At 38.6% G+C, this 17240-nt stretch overlaps 1 protein-coding gene across 1 annotated transcript in view; it reads right to left on the bottom strand.

Annotated features, from left to right (window-relative positions):
- TMEFF2 (transmembrane protein with EGF like and two follistatin like domains 2) overlaps window positions 1-17240 on the bottom strand; it is a 481080-nt gene that overhangs the window by 132577 nt on the left and 331263 nt on the right. Inside the window, exon 6 of the mRNA XM_069985346.1 lies at window positions 4774-4922. Coding sequence (XP_069841447.1) covers window positions 4774-4922 — 149 coding nt within the window. The remainder of the gene's footprint in view (window positions 1-4773; window positions 4923-17240) is intronic.

Raw genomic sequence — 17240 nt, 5'->3', positions numbered from 1 at the left:
ACACACACCTTGCAACAACCCATTCTCTTCTGGACAGATGAGACAAAATTATATTCTTGGCAAGTCATCAGCTCTAAGGTCACAGACACAAAATGAAGCATACAAAGAAAAAGACTTTGTACCTACGGAGAAACATTAATGAGGCTTGGGTATGTTTTAGGGCTGCTTTGCTGCATATAGCACAGGGCTTCTTAAATCTGAGCCAGGCACAATAAAATCTTGACTATCAAGGAGTCAAGAGCAAGTGTGGCACTGCCCAGTATCAGAAAGCTTGGTATCAGTCTCAGGTCATGGGTTCTCCAACAGGATAAAAACTAGTGTTGGGCGAGCACTAAAATGATCAAGTGCACATTACTCATTTTTCAATGTTCAAGTGCTCAACTAGAGTAACAAACCCCATTGAATTTACACTTGATCATTTAATCAGGTGTTCCCTGCTTGGCAGAGTGGAGGGTGCCTGGTTCTCCTTCAAGGTGTATTGTAGTAAGGTATTGCATTTTTTCATTCTAATTTTTGTATATTAAGTGAAGGGATTTGTAAATGAAGTATGCAAAAATTAAAATGAAAAAAAAAAAAAAAAATGCAATCCGTTACTGCAAGACACATTAGAATTCTGGTGGTATGCCATCAACGGGCTTCTGTAGGCCTGACTTTCGAGGCCTCAGTGATGCTTCCAGTTGTTATAGCTACCATCTGGACTCTGTGATCCCTTTGCAGAGCTCCAGGGAGATTTCTCACTCTATTATAGATGCTGTGATCACACTGACTGCATCATCAATAGTTTGAACTTTTGAACTACCAGCTCAGGTACCTGTAGTTGCAGGGGGTGCTTGGCTATCACTGTCAGCTTTTGTGCTCATTTCATTCGTGGACATAACCGTAGGACCATGAGCGGGAATGCACCAGAAAATCAGAAGTACTGTTACATTAACGGTCGTAAATTAGTTAAAGGGAACCAATCAGCGTGATTGTGCAGATATCGCCCCCAGCTCCACCCAATAGATCTCCTATGCAGCTCCTCTAACCTCCCTATATTGGGGGGGAAAAGCGAGGCCTGGAGAGGGGCAGAAACTTGTCATCTGGGCAGAGAAATGTCTTTCTACTTGTTAGCATGCTCTGCAGGGATGAATGACAGGCAGAGAGGCCATTAATGCTGCAGACATTGCTGTTATGGCACGGCAGTTGCATAGGAGATCTATTGGGTGCAACTGGAAGCTACATCAGCACGTGCTGATTGTTCCCTGATTGTTAATACACGTGTGTTTTCTTTTTTTTTTCCTTTTTTTTTTATTGCTATAGTACTTTATGTAACTCTGTTCTAAGATTTATTGCTATAGTACTTTATGTAACTCTGTTCCAAGATTTTTGATATGTTAATGGAATTTTCAGTGATATTTGTTGTTTTTAACCCTTAGAGGACCCTGCCAATTTTAAATTTTTGCATTTTCGTTTTTTCCTTCTTGTGTTTAAAAGGTCATAACACTTGCATTTTTTCACCTAGAAACCCACATGAGCCCTTATTTTTTGCGTCACTAATTGTACTTTGCAATGAATGGCTGAATTTTTGCATAAAGTACACTGCGAAACCAGAAAAAAATTAAAAGTGTGGTGAAATTGAAAAAAAAAATGCATTTCTTTTATTTGGGGGGCTTGTGTTTTTACGTCGTTCGCCCTGGGGTAAAACTGACTTGTTATATACTGTATGTTTCTCAAGTCATTACGATTAAAACTATGTATAACATGTATAACTTTTATTGTATCTGATGGCCTGTAAAAAAATCAAACCATTGTTAACAAATATACGTCACTTAAAATCGCTCCATTCCCAGGCTTATAGCGCTTTTATCCTTTGGTCTATGGGGCTGTGTCAGGTGTCATTTTTTGCGCCATGATGTTTACTTTCTATTGGTACCTTGATTGCGCATATGCGACTTTTTGATCGCTTTTTATTACAATTTTTCTGGATTTGATGAAACCAAAAATTCGCAATTTTGCACTTTGGGATTTTTTGGCGCTTACGCCATTTACCGTGCGAGATCAAGAATGTAATAAATTAATAGTTCGGGCGATTACGGACGCGGCGATAGCAAATATGTTTATTTATTTATTTATTTGTTTATTTTTATTTATAACATGGGAAAAGGGGGGTGATTCTGACTTTTATTAGGGGAGGGGGCTTTTTACTTATAACATTACTTTTATTTTTACTTTTACACATATACTAGAAGCCCCCCTGGGGGACTTCTAGTATATGCACTCGGATTTCTCATTGAGATCTGAACGCAGGGAGGCGGCCCTGGACGTACGGGTATACCAGGGTCGCCTAAGGGTTAAGATGCCTATACACCTAACTCCTAGCCAAATAACTATTTAGTTGACAGTTGTCTCTCTAGTCCTGTCCGTCAGATTTGGCTGACTTTAGTACAAAGTGTACAGGTATCTTTAGTTTGTCTTTATGCTATGACCTTCCCCTCTCAATATTATACATGAAAAAAAAACTTGTATGATTAAATATAAATAGGTGTGTCCTAATAAAGACAGTGTGGGAGGAAACCGGAGTACCCAGAGGAAACCCGCGTAAAGACAGAGAGAAAATACAAGCTTTTTGCAGATACATATTGTCCTTTCTGGGTTCAAGTCCAACCAAGGGCAACATCTGCAAAGAGTTTGTATGTTCTCTCTGTATTTGTGTGGGTTTCCTCAGGGTACTCCGGTTTCCTTCCACAAACAAAACATACAGGTAGGTGAATTTAGATAGTGAGCCCTAATGAGGACAGGGGCTGAAATTGACGAGCTATTTAAAGTGCTGCGGAATCAGTTGACGCTGTACAAATAAACGCATTAATATTAGCAAACAGTTTTTTCTGAAATATATTCTAAAATCATGGTTCTAGGTGAACTGAAACCGCCATTATTATTTCTTTGAACTTTTATCTTTTAGTAACAGTCTTTGGCTATGCTCACACACTGTCATTTTGTGGACGTCTTTTTGGAACAGAAGATGGCTGTCTATTACCATCAACATGACGGACATCCAAAAAGACATCTGCAAAACGACACTGAGAACATAACCTATAAGATATAAAGCTATTTTGATAGTGGCATTGTCAATTTATCAAATTTCATTTTGATTAGCCCATAGCAAGGGGGGCTGGATGACATGTAACTTGTGGCCCATATGGGTGGCCCATATATATTAGTTTTGACATTTATACTTATTTTGCAGCATTGCAAAAGAAGACCCCGTGGAGCCTCATTTAAGAATCTTGAAACACAGGATCAGCGATCTGTTTCTCACAATGCAGCATTGTCTGTTAGCAGCAGGCTGTGGCACATTCCCTACACTAGAGAAACTAGTGATGAGTAAACTTGCTGAACCCGAACGCTCAGTATTTGACTCCTGGTGGCTGAAGAAGTTGCATGCAGTCTTAGAGAGTCCTAGAAAACATAGATACAGCCATAGGCATCACTAGTTATAATGCCTGCTGTGTGGTGCACAACAATGTGCAATGTGTGCACCAGACGTGACATACATTATAGCGGGGCTCCAGGATGTCATAAGGGCACAGGTGATTCTAGCTGTTGTTAAGTATAAGTAAAGTACGGACATTGTTGAAAGGGTTAATTGAATGTCACTTCTCAAGACATTATTTGTGTGATCTTGATATTTAGGAGTGGAATCTTGTTTTACACAGATATAATTCTCCCCTATATGATGTTCCATTGTATTAACATACATGTATAAATGAGTTGTTTGAACACAACGGGGGAGATTTATCAAACATGGTGTTACGTTAAACTGGCTCAGTTGCCCCAAGCAACCAATCAGGTTCCACCTTTGATTCCTCACAGACTCTTTGGAAAATGAAAGGTGGAATCTGATTGGTTGCTAGGGGCAACTGAGACAGTTTCACTTTACACCATGTTTGATAAATCTCCCCCAATATGTATTTATATGTTTTTGAAATATGATATACAGTATAATGATTATTGTGGATAATTTCTTGATTTAGTATTATTGGATATCACTGTGGGATATGAGACAGTATATGAGACTTCAGATCCACTAATGCCTTCACAGTTTAAGCAAGGTGTTGCAGAGTGTGAATAAGGTTTAAATCAATTTTCATTTTGAGATCGTCTATGCTTTTTATTCTACATTATTTAACATATTTAGAGGTCAGCTCTATTTTCTGAACAACTCCTCTGAGCAGTGAAAGGCACCTGCAGATTTTTTTTTCCATAGGAATACTTAGAGGACGTCTAACCGACTTCTATGGGAGAGTGCTATGTGCATGCACTGTGGCATGTACAGAGGTTACTGCCTTACTTTATAATAGAGGTGCTACTTTTCATTGAAACCCTGCTTTCCGATGGTAATGACTGCTGACCCTGTCCCAGAGTATAAAGCACCAGCTGAAAAGTGAGCTGTGCAATATATGTCATGGAAAATTAAAATACACATTCATAATAAGCTGGAGTGAAATAACAGGCTATTAGCTAATGATAGAGTTCCTATAACTCTATCCTTTCTTTTATTGACAAAGCATTTTAGTTATCATATCAATTCTTATTCCACATTATTGTATGATACTACTGTAACAAGCCATATTATGTGATAAGACAGAGGAATGATACACATTACACTCTACACCAAGTGTCCTAAATACAAACTGAACTGAATCGACCATCCAAGCATTTAGCAATATCTTAGTAATTCTGTCTACAGAAATAATAAAAAAAACTCAAAATGAGTTTTGCTGCAGGCATTACCTTGACATCGACCCAAATACTTGACTTCAATTTTCTCCTGTTTCTGGCATGATGCCTCTTTGATTTGACATGGATTATCGTAGGATTTCCCATCGGAAGCACAAACTGGATTGAAGCTGATGTGGGAGCAGTCAATGTTACACACGCACCTAGAAAACCACAAAAGTAAAGTGGTTTATAATACAAGCTACAAAAAAATGTAATAAAAATTTAGTTTAGTCATACAGATGCAAAAAAAAAAAAACATTTGGGTGATTCTTCTTTTTTATTAATTTCTTTTGTTCTGCATTTTAGTGGAATAGTTGATGACTAGCTATACGGGAAGTTTGTCAGCTTCAGAAGTCATACAAGCTTTGCTCACAAGAAGCTGTCTGGTTTTTGCTTCCTATGTTCTGTGTTTCACGGATGATGCGGACATGGAAGGTCTGTAGTGGAATCCACTGGTCATCATAGTCTTTTGTTGGAGGAACTATGACACTAAGAAACTTTATTGAGAATCTCTAGTACTGGATTAAGTTTATTGCCTCTGTATACATACTTTATATACATCTTAACTTTGATACATTGATACATCTGAGATTTATTTTACTGCCCTCCATTGACTTACTGACCCTTTGGATTTCTTGTGGTTTGTGGTGAACAGGGTTCTGTAGTTGAGGGTATTTTTTTGTGCCAGTAGAGAATTAATCTTTTTAGAGTAGTTTACATAGTAGCTCTAGATGTAAGGCAATGTTTGAATTCACTATTCCCTTTAATGATGGCAATTGTAAAATATGGAAAGCAGATGTGGTAGGCCTTATTTGATCCCTGGCACATTAGGATAAATTACCCTGCCTGCAGGAGTGCAGTACAATGTTATAACACATTTCACAGACCTAGGTTAACCTTACACCTCAGTTACTGGCCTTATCTTGATCCCTGGTGCATTAGGATATCCTTACAAAACACACTGCTGAACCAGGTTATCACACTCAGGGTAACCATTGTTGCATCTGTATATAAAATGGACTTTACATTATAAGGCTATGTTCACACACAGTATTTTTGCTCAGTATTTTGGTCCTCAAATTGCAAGCAAAACCAGGAGTGGTTTGAAAACACACAAAGGCTATGTTCACACACTGTTGAAATTTAGTGGATGGCCACCATTTAATGGCAAATAATTGGCGTTATTTTAAAATATCGGTGGTTGTTATGAAATAACGGCCATTATTTGTCATAAAATGACAGCCATCCACTAAATTAACATAGCCTTTCTGTGTTCTAAATCCACTCCAGGTTGCAATATGAGGACCAAAATACTGAGCAAAAATACTGTGTGTGAACGCAGCCTAAGGCTATGTTCACACTGCGTATGTTTCCGGCCGTAGTTTTGAGGTTGATGCAATCGCTTGAAAGTATACGATATACGCCCGCACAGTGCACACTACGTATGAGCTTACGGCCGGATTGTATACAGAGCCGTGAAAAATTAACACGACCATTGCTTGAGGACGGAAATGTTGAAACTCACGGCCGTGGATTTCCATGCGGTCCCGTACGGAGTACTTATTTCAGCCAAATTGAACTTGATTTTTCAATCTAAAAGGTTCTGTGTGGTTTACAGGGCTGGGTGAAAATTTCCAAGTAAATGACCTCTTTCAGATCGCTTCAAAACAAGCTAGGGAAGCATAACTCTAGTACGGGCGTATGTTCATGGTTCGTACGCATCCGGCCGCATATCGATTTTTCCCACGCCCATAGTTTCAGCCGCACATGTACGGCGGAGTACGAACTACGGCCGGAATCATTCGTGTGAACATAGCCTTAAGCTATAAAATGTTTTATGCCTTAAGGCATGTGTTAAAAGTGTACCTGTCACAATGGACTGTTTTAAGATCAGCAGCGAGATCCACTGTTAATCCGGAAGTTCATGTGTATTACCACTTCATTGCATCTCTGTATCCATGAAGACCCGAACTTTCAGATTAGCAATAAATCTCAATGCTGATCTTGAAGCAGCCCATCGCGACAGGTACACTTTTGGTTAGCATTCCCTACAATGAAGTATAGTTACATTTATCTTGATTCTTGGAAATGGTGTATTCTTTTAAAGTTGAGACAGTCCTCCCTGCTGCCACCTCTGTCCATGTCAGAAACCGGAAAGAAAAATAGCAAATGCCTATAACAAATATCTCAGTTTCCGACAGAGGTGGAGGTGGGAAGCACCACGTCAAACTGGAAATAATAAACGACTTCTTGCATGGCATACAACAGCTGAAAAGTACTGGAAGTCATAAAAAAAATTATATAGCTTTATATGTGATATTGAAATGTTACAATAGCACTGTAATTTTAAAAAAAATTGCGTAATTTTGACATGTTGACAAAGTTTTAATTGGCCAAGGTCTGAGTGTTCATACCCCAACTGATTGATGGAATTTGGACGGTAAGTGCACACTAATCACATTGTTTCCCAGCTCTGTACCACATGACCAAGACAGACTCACAGTGTAAGGGCGATATTTGGCCAAATTGGACAGATTTGGCCCATTATCACTCTGTGTAATAAAGACAACGATCAGATGATGACAATGATCATATGCTGATTGTGTCTTTAGGTCAGTACCTAAAATCATTGGTCGCCGGGCGCACATCACTACATGTAATAGCGATGCACAGCCGATGGCTGATGATTGTAGTGTAAAATAATAAAGTATTTACTTACATTATCACATTCCCCAGGGTCCCCAGGTCCTCCACGGTCTCTGCAGCTCTGCCTTCTGTTCCTATCTGGTTATGAGTCTACACTGACGGCCGCTCAGACAATCACTGGCCGAGACACCACTGCAGCTAGTGTTTAGCTGAGCGGCCTGTCAGTGCACACATATGACCAGATAGGAACAGAAGGCAGAGCTGCAGATGCAGAAACCGGGGAAGGCCTGAGGACCCAGGGGAATGTGATAAGGTAAGTAAATAACAATGATAACAATGATAACAATGTCTGTGCAGCTCTTGCTGATCGATAGATGGCAGGTGTAATTGCTCAGTAAACGAGGGCCAATCTAGCAGACAGTAAACGAGCGCCCATCTGGCAGCTCATTTACATTGGGCTGTTCAATAGGACCTTTAATTTTTGGAACTCATGCACACACAGAGCAGGCTTAGCTGTACTTTTCTCTTCTTGTTCATTCTAGTGATTGGTCGGTGTGTGAACACTCACCCCAACCAAAAACTTTTTAAAAATAATAAAATAAGCAGTACACACACAGTATGCATCCTAATACAGTAAAGACATGCTTTACAGTATGAAGACAGTGTAAAAATAATGAGAGAACAAATGAGAGAACCAAGAAAAATCATCGCATGGGAAATAACACCAAATAAGATATTGACCTTAAGGCTATGTTCACACACAGTATAACAATGGCCGTTGCTTAGCAATGACTGTTATTATTCTGGCCAAACACCTGAAGCTGTTTGAATGTACCTGTGACCGTTAGCGCTCTGACAGCTACAGGAACATTTATTTCCATACGGTCCGTTTAGGGTGTGAATGGAAATCAATTAAGCATTGATATTTATACATATCACAAATGCACAGCCCGCATATATGTGTGCATGAAAGATTATAGGTTGACATTAGCACGGCTGCACCAAACAATGCACGCTGGTGCGGAGTGTGCATGGAATGCTAAGGCACTACATTACTAAGGAACTACATTACTAAGGAACTACATTACGTGATTGCAATAACCTGTGACCTTCCAGCAAGTGCAAAACATACCAGGATAAAAGAGACATGGTCATATGTACTTGGAAAATATTAAGGGAGGGGTAGCATTACCAGATCAAAACTGTCTATACGACAAGTGATTATTATTATATTATTTTTTTGGTTACAGGTACACTTTTAGGCTATGTTTCTATGACGGGATTTTATTGGGAAAAGATAGCCTTCTATTAATAAAGATGGCCGCAAATAATGATTCATGAGCATGATAGATGGCCGCCTTTTCCCGATTAATGCCGGCCCGTTCCTGTAGTGCAGGGAAGGGGAAGCTAAAGCTTTGGCTGTCCAGATATACTGGGAAATGTAGTTTTGCAACAGCTGGAGGGCCAAAGGTTCAGTATCCCGGCTGAAGTGGGGACATAGCCTGAAGGGTTTATTATTAACTGAAATATGGTCATCCAGGTGACCATCTGATTTCCATGGGTCCAGCTGCTATTGTAGTTGGTATTACCAGGGGAAACTGCATGGCACCTATTCAAAAGAACAGGCAATCGTAATAGATGGCATTATGAAGTACTTTAAAGCTTGACCCTCATGTGAACCCTTTAATAAAATTAAGCTTTAAGTTATATTGATGTTATAAGATATGTGAATAAATGCAACACTAGTTGTAGAAAATATAAAGTCTATACTTATGTATATATTCACAAAAATTGCCTAGTGTTAATCACAATCATCATTCTGCAGGCTTTTCAAGGTCAAGTGAACTTGTTGTAGTTCTAGTTTAATTCTTTTTGGTTCACCTTTTTACAAGCCTCAGGTTATTGGACTAAATATCCTATCTGTTCCTATGTACAATGAATCATCTTGTTAGGCAAGCCATCCTGTCACATAAGAGCCCATGGGCAATCTAGCTGAACATGTCAATTCCCTTTAGCGTCTGTCACTTGAAGTATGGTCTTTTGCACTTGACCACTTTTGTACTAGAAAATTAAAGAAACATATCTTGGACAGATTGGATTTAAGAGATTGCTTTTTCCACTGAATGCTTTGTGGATCTCAGCAAAGTACCTGGGTCCCGGAACACCTTAAATGATTCTGTATTCTAACATTTTAATGTACAGACGGCATGACATAAAATAACATCCTGTTATCTACAGCCGGTATTTAATACAGTTGAGCAAGCAATTAAGTCCAACAGTTAAATGCTTACTTACTGAGGCACTATGATTAATATCCTGCAGCATCCTGGGTATTATTTCTAATGTAAGTATTGTCTGGCATAGGCAAATACATCTTATACTAGTAATGGTTATATGTTTATTAAATCACTTGTACCCTGATTATAGTATAAGTCCCGCAATGTGCTTAGTCAGACATCTGGTCAGAAACTGTCTGAAAAAGTTTATAAGAAACATACATATATATATATATATATATACATACATACATACATAATCAAACGTACACATATAAGGGGAGATACTTATCAAACATGGTGTAAAGTGCAACCGACTCAGTTGCCCCTAGCACTTTTCATTTTCCAAAGAGTCTGTGAGGAATGAAAGGTAAAATCTGATTGGTTGCTAGGGGCAACTGAGTCAGTTTCACTTTACACCATGTTTGATAAATCTCCCCTATAGTTCGTAAAACTGGAAAAAAGTTTAAAAAAAAAATGAGGCAATAACCAAAGGTTCTGATTCTAAGAATTATTTCCCAACTCTACAAGTGGCAACAATAATAACCACTGCGCACCTTGTGACATAACATTACAACATGGGCCAGAAACTAATAGAGGGATACGATGGCAGCGTGGACTCCAGTGCCTGCACAATCACATAAAGTTGTGCTGCTTCTTGTGTATTCAAGTGATAAAGCTGCTTTCCCCATGTCTCTTTGAGGAATTGGCTGGCATTGCTTGCAGGATGAGTAAGCGACAAGGCATTCTTATATTTCTCCTTTATAAAGACAGGACCTGCTTGAAATTAGAACTCCCTAAAAAGTTATTCTTCTAATAAAATTGTGCCATCACACTTGTCTTTCTATGTGGGATCAGAGACCTTCCCAAATAAGATGTCAGCTTTACCATTTTCGATCTAGGTCAGTATGTCACCACAAAGTTAAATTGAGAAAAAATTAACTCCATCTTGATTGCCTGGAGGATAAAGTTGGAACACAATTATAGGATTAGCAGTTTCCTGTCAAGAGATGTTTCTACTCAGAATATGCACTTTTAATTGCAATTACTGTATTTCTTTAATTCCAATATCATAGTACCTTTTAGATTAGGGAATAAAAATAAGGGTACAGCAAAATGTTTTGTTCACAACACTGAAGCATGACCTCCCCTAAAGTGTAATAACACTCAAATAATTTTTAAGAAGTCAATAGTAAAAGTGAATATGAGGAAGTCTGTAATAAATTTTATTAGACAAAAGATCTTCCTTTTATACTCGCAAAGCTGTTTTCCCGCCTACCTCTTATGGCTAGGTTCACACAACGTTTAACAGCGTCCATTGCATAGCAACGGACGCTGTTTAACAGCCGACCGTCGGGCTGCACTCAGCCCGTTCCTGCAGCTGACACCTCCGTACCGGCTGCAGGCACATTCTTTTTTCACAGTTGATTTGCGGGCACCGGCGTCTGTGCACGCAAATCAATTAGCCATTCATTCCAATGCAATATGCGGCCGCGCTGCACATTGCGTTGTGTGAACAGTTGATGTTTCCGGATGCTGTTCAGTGAACAGTGTTCGGAAATAATTGACAGGCACATTATTCTAACGCCCGTTCTAAAGATTGGGCATTAGAATAACGATGTGATAACACAGCGGGCGGCATTACATTGACTTCAAGAAAGAACGTTGTGTGAACATAGCCTATCTGTTCATTATCAAGGGAAAACCATCTACAGCAGAGGGAAGCAGAGAGAAGAAAGGTTTGCAGTGACCATGAAAGGCTATAGAGGGGTCGTGGGGGATGAGTGAAAAGGGAGAGGAGTGAAACAGTCTGTGCAACTTGTAGACTTTGTGGCCACAGAGAATACTGGGTTCACATGTTAAATGGTTCAGTGTTGGTCTGGTAACTTTTGAGGTAAGTTTGCAGGGACCTGTTTAGTGTGTATATAGTGTACTTGAGCAAGCACAAAGGCTAGTTTGCATCCACACTGCAACTGAGCCCAGAAAAAGCAGATAGAGAGATGGAGTTTGTGGTAACCAGGGGGCAAAATGGCATATACTAGTGATAGATTGGCATGATATAGTCCTGCTCCTCATAGACATATACAGGACAGTGCATCCTGGAAAGTCACTGGAAATGATAATAAAACTTTAAGAAACAATGGATCTACATTGCCAGCTAAAGGCTGTGACAGCTAAAGGATATTGCTGCTTAGTTGAACAATTGGTGAACCACCTGCAAAAGTTTGCAAAACCAATACATCTCTACACTTTCTAAATTTTTATGTCAAAGGAATTTTCTGAGAGTCATTTTAGTACTTTATAGTACTGTATAGTTTTTAAAGTTATCAAAGTCATTTTAGAGTTGTGCAGACATGTTTTTGATGTTCTCGAGATCGTTTAAAAAAATCAATATTATCTGTCATACACAAATACAATCACTCTCAAGGAAACACTGATGGTAAAATATTGGAATATGATTGGGGGATTACATAGACATTACAAGATATTCAACGCGTCTATACCATGTTATGAAGGCAGTGTTCCATTCACCCCCAGGATTAATTTAAGCAAGGATATACGTTCCTTTTATATCAAGCTTAGTAAATACTTTAGCTGTGTGAAGCATAAAGCTTTCAAGTAATTCTGGAATTAAAGAGACAGGATTTCAGTTTTCATCTGTGACCTTATTAAAGCTTCTGATAGTAAGTGCAGGGACATAAAGTGGATTCATTCTTCTTAAAAGTGCCCCAGCAGGGGATGTGGATTGCTGAATAAAACCTTTTAAAATATCTTATCTAAATAATCTTGTAAGGCTTTCATTTTATAAAGACAATTTATACAACCACATTTTCCGGTAATGAATAATCATATAGGCAATGTGGAGGTAGCCTATTTGCATTATATTTTTTATCACAGATATCCTAAAATTCCTATTACTGTGGAGGTAAAAAGTCTTAAGACAAAAAATGGATATAAAATGTTTCCCAATAGCTGGATGGATTGTTGGTAGGAAGCCTGGGAAACCCAAAACTAAACTTTTTTGAAAAGCAATGAATGGAATGAAAATGTAACAACTTCATGGTCAGGCTTCATGTGACCAGAGGCTGCACGGTTTCATAATTAAGAGGTCCTAGTGATGGCCATGATCCATCAATTCTCTGGGACTGTTCCCAAATGCCCACAGTTTTCTCTTCTTCTATTAGTAAGTCTCTAATCAATTCAAATGCACAGCTGAATTAATTCCTCCAAATTGTCTGGTGTTTCTACTGGCAAGGTCATCCATCACTTGCTCTAAAAGCCCTTAGTGAAATTGGCTCTTCTGTGCTGTTAAATTTTACATGGTACCAGCTACTGTACCTAGCAGTGAAATGGTATTCTGTATTCAGCAACTGAGAGTTTTTCTTGTCCCAGATTATGCTATTCAACTTCAGCTGTGGCACAAAGTCATATTATCAAAAACGTAATTCATAGCCTTAAAAATGTTTTTACCTTCTTCCTCAGGTCCAAATACATCTCAGTTTTATATGGACCATCAAAAAGAGGGTAATAACCCTCAAAACACTGTGGGTGACATTTACTCAAAAGTCTGATGAATGCGATAATTCTAATGTGGCTTGGTGTTCATTTTGTTTCTATATATTGTGTGTGATTCATGTAAAAGTTGCAATGTCATTAATAAATGTTAAAAGTAAAAAAAGAAATCCTAAACAAATTTACCTGGTACTGACCAGACATAGACCTGCACCAGTTTTTGAGAATTTTTTTTTTAAGGCAAACGATAAATTGGGCGCAAATCCCGGGTTATGCAAATTTTGAGGGGAATACTCAAAACAGGCAGATTAACAAAAAGTTGTATCTAAAAAATATTCACCCGTGGAATACTGGTTTATAACTAGAACTTAGATCAAAAATGGGTAAAAAGTCCAATTATTTACCTAAAAATAGGTACAAAGCCCTTGATTAGAGATGAGCGAACCTCAAGCATGCTCAAGTTAATCCGAACCTGAACGTTCAGCATTTGATTAGCGGGGGCTTCTAAAGTTGAAAAAAGCTCTAGGGTTGTCTCGAAAACATGGATACAGCCAATGACTATATCCATGTTTTTCTGATGGCCTTAGGGCTTTATCCAACTTCAGCAGCCACTGCTAATTAAATGCTGAATGATCGGGTCCGGATGGATTCGAGCATGCTCGAGGTTCGCTCATCTCTACCCTTGATACATTTTCCTCATTGGCCTTGATTCTAACAATAAAACAAGTCTTTACCTTATCACTGCCTGTATCTTTCTGCCACTCATGGGCTCGATCTCCATCTGTGACAAGTGAGTGCCCAGAGTTCCACTACTTTTCCCTGGCCCAGGTATATCCTATATGACATCTGTCTTTTTTCAGACTTGTTTCGCTACATGGTTTAGAAATGCAAAAAGCAAGATGATTCTATTATTTTTCTTCTACATTGTAATTGCATTTATTTTCTCTACTTGATCTGCATAGCATATGCTATTGATTAAAATAATTTATTTGCATTTGTTTGAGGTATGTTTCACTAAGACAGGATGTTCAGCTATTGAAAACACATTGTTCTGTGTCATATCTGTGATTTGTGTACTTGCAAGAAAGTAAAAAATCTGGGGGAAGTGTGCTGATTCTATCATTTTTCTAATATGCTGTATAATATAAGAACATCTTAGGGTTTTTTTTCCCTCTCTGGCAATGAACCACTCTGTCTCCAGCATTGCTGCTGCTGTGTTTTTGTGCTTCTCCATTGCCTCCCTGTTTTATTTATCAACTTTTTTTTTCTGTTACTAACCTTCATATATTACTTTGCTGAAATCTACAAATAACTGAATTTAAGCATACATGGGACAAATATATATCTATCCATAGATAATAAAAAAGGAAATGCTAACAGGGTAGACTAGATGGGCTAAGTGGTCTTTTTCTGCCGACAATCTTCTATGTCTCTCTCTCTCTCCCCCCTCTCTCCCCCCTCACTCTCTTTCTCTCGCCCTCTCTCTTTCTCTCTCTGATTGTACTTTATCTTTCTGAGGTTCAGTGCGTGTTTTGACGTCTTGAAATCTTATTCAAAGACAAGAAGAATTGTGTTCTATTATGAGAGAGAGAAATCTGTTTCCTTTTATGAGATCCACAGGCTTTCCATTCAAAATCAGGTTAGTTGAGGACTGGTAGCCCAGTGTCTGGGATGGCACTTAGCTGATGCAGCACTTCCTATCAATAATTAAAGCTACATATATTTTTCTTACATGCTGTAACCTGTCACTTATTGTAATTATTATTAAAGAATTGGATTTTTGGTGGGAAGAGTGGGTTTATCCACTGACCAAATGGCCAAATGAAGAAAAAGCAGGGATTCCTTCCGGATTTTAAGTCAGGAGCCTTTAAAGCGTAACTATAATTTCAGTAGCCAAAAAATGAAATTTCTCAAATAAAAAGCCCATGTGTTACCCTTAAAAAAGAGCCCTAAACTGAAAAGAATAAATACATTTTTCTCCTGGCTGAGAGAAAGTGGGCGTGGCCTACCACTCATCTTCCTGGCTGGGTCCCTCCATCCACTGAGCAGAACCTTAGCAGATGTATCACACACAGTGGGATCAGATAGAGCCCAAGCATACAGTATCACAATGTAAGATTAGATACAAAGCACCAGCCAATGGTATCACACACAGTGGGATTAGATACAGTCATCTGCTCTCATTACACTGTAGGATAATGTCAGCCATGGAGGTGGGAGCACCTGCTGCAGATATCTGATAGTGAATGTTATATGTACTATGGAAGGACTACAGCTGTGTTGTGCTGGGACTTGTAGTCCTCCCCTCAGTGACTCACCCACTCTCCCTCATGCAGCACATTTAAGTCATGGCTGGGATGTCCCTCCTTGTTGAAGCACTGAGTCACACACAACACCCTCAGCTCTGCTATGTGATCTCTGTGAGGGGAGGGGGGAGAACGTGCTGCTAGGAGAGGGGAGGAGGGTTTGTTTATGTCTCTCTCTGTGTCAGGGCTGTTATCTGATCCTCCTGTCAGAGTCCGTACACTCAGGATGGATCTGCAGGGAGGGGGCGTGTCCAGCAGGAATGCAGAAATAAGTCAGAGCCAGACAGAGCTGTAAGAGCATAATAAGCCTTATGTATTTAAAAAAAACTGTTCATTTTAGGTTATTAATGTATATTGCAAAAATTGTTATCATGCCCTAAGCTAACTAAAACTGAAAGGTCAAAATATTTTATAGTTATGCTTTAAATATTTGCTTTTTATTTATTCCAATGTGTAAGTCACTAAATCTATGTTTTCTTATTTAGGCTATGTTCACACAATGTCAAAAATAGAGAAAGAGAAGTTTATTTTCATATTTAAAATAACAGCCATTTTTGCCGTGATTGAACTGACTGCAATGGCAATGTATTGAAGTCAATGGGAAGACGGACGTCCAATGCACACAGTGTATTGAATAATGGACGTTTTTGCCACGGACGTCAAAATAATGAACATGATCCTTATTTTCGGACGTCTTTTGCAAACAGCGGATGTTTTTTATTTGTAGTTCACACACAGCTTTCCTTTTCCACCGTTCTTTCTCCGTCTTTACTATTAAATTCAATGGACTTTTCAATAAAGCTGCACCCAAAGTCCAATTGGTAATTCTAAACTAGAATAATGTTCAAACACCCGTCAGTGCACTAGGGGGAGGCCAGACAGCTAAATAACGTCTGTTATTTTAGCCTCAAAATAACGGACATTATTTTAAACTGAACTGAAAAAGAGTTGTGTGAACATAGCCTTACAGTTAAATATAGTATCATGCAGTGGTAAATCTGCACACTTTGGTGCTGATTTCCTCCTGTGGATTTACTGTATATACAGTTGTAATGCATATTTTCACATGACAATTCACGGTGGACCCTACCTGTTTAAGTAGACTAAAGGGGTTAACTCATCTGCACAACTGCTGTTTATATCCCCTATGGACTGGGAATGTACTACATGGACAACCCTTAATTTCTGTAGTATCTGTTCACCATTTATTAGCTGATCTCCAGGCCAGCTGTAATATACATCATCATATTAAACCAAATTCTTTTATTTACTCTCTACAAAAGTACTGGAATGCTATAGAAATGTTTAAATAAAAAAAAAGGACCAGGTAAAAATGTTATATTGTTTTAGTTAAATTAAATAAATGAGAGATTAGGAGATATAAAAAAGATATGACAATACTGGAGAATTGCATGTAAAAATAAAAACTGCTGCAAACAGTCTAAACTCACACATTTCTAAGACAGTCTGTTCTACATTAATAGGTGTAGAACAGAAATAGCTATGTGCCTGTTTACAAACTTGGGAATAAAGCCAGTGAGAAAATGAAATATAACTTAATCTTGTATTGAGGCGACTCGGTATTTATATCACCACTAAGTTTAAATAAACAAAGAGGAAATGGAAAGGAAAAGAGAGATCTGCAGTCTGTACTGTACAAGATAATCACCATAGCAGCTTTACTTCCACCACACATAATACACTTTATAACTGGAGACAATTAGTAAATTATTCATGG

Source organism: Dendropsophus ebraccatus, chromosome 9 (assembly GCF_027789765.1).
Source record: "Dendropsophus ebraccatus isolate aDenEbr1 chromosome 9, aDenEbr1.pat, whole genome shotgun sequence".
Taxonomy (NCBI): Eukaryota; Metazoa; Chordata; class Amphibia; order Anura; family Hylidae; genus Dendropsophus; species Dendropsophus ebraccatus.
The sequence above is the reverse complement of the archived record's forward strand: the minus strand, read 5'-3'. Positions and strand labels throughout refer to the sequence as shown.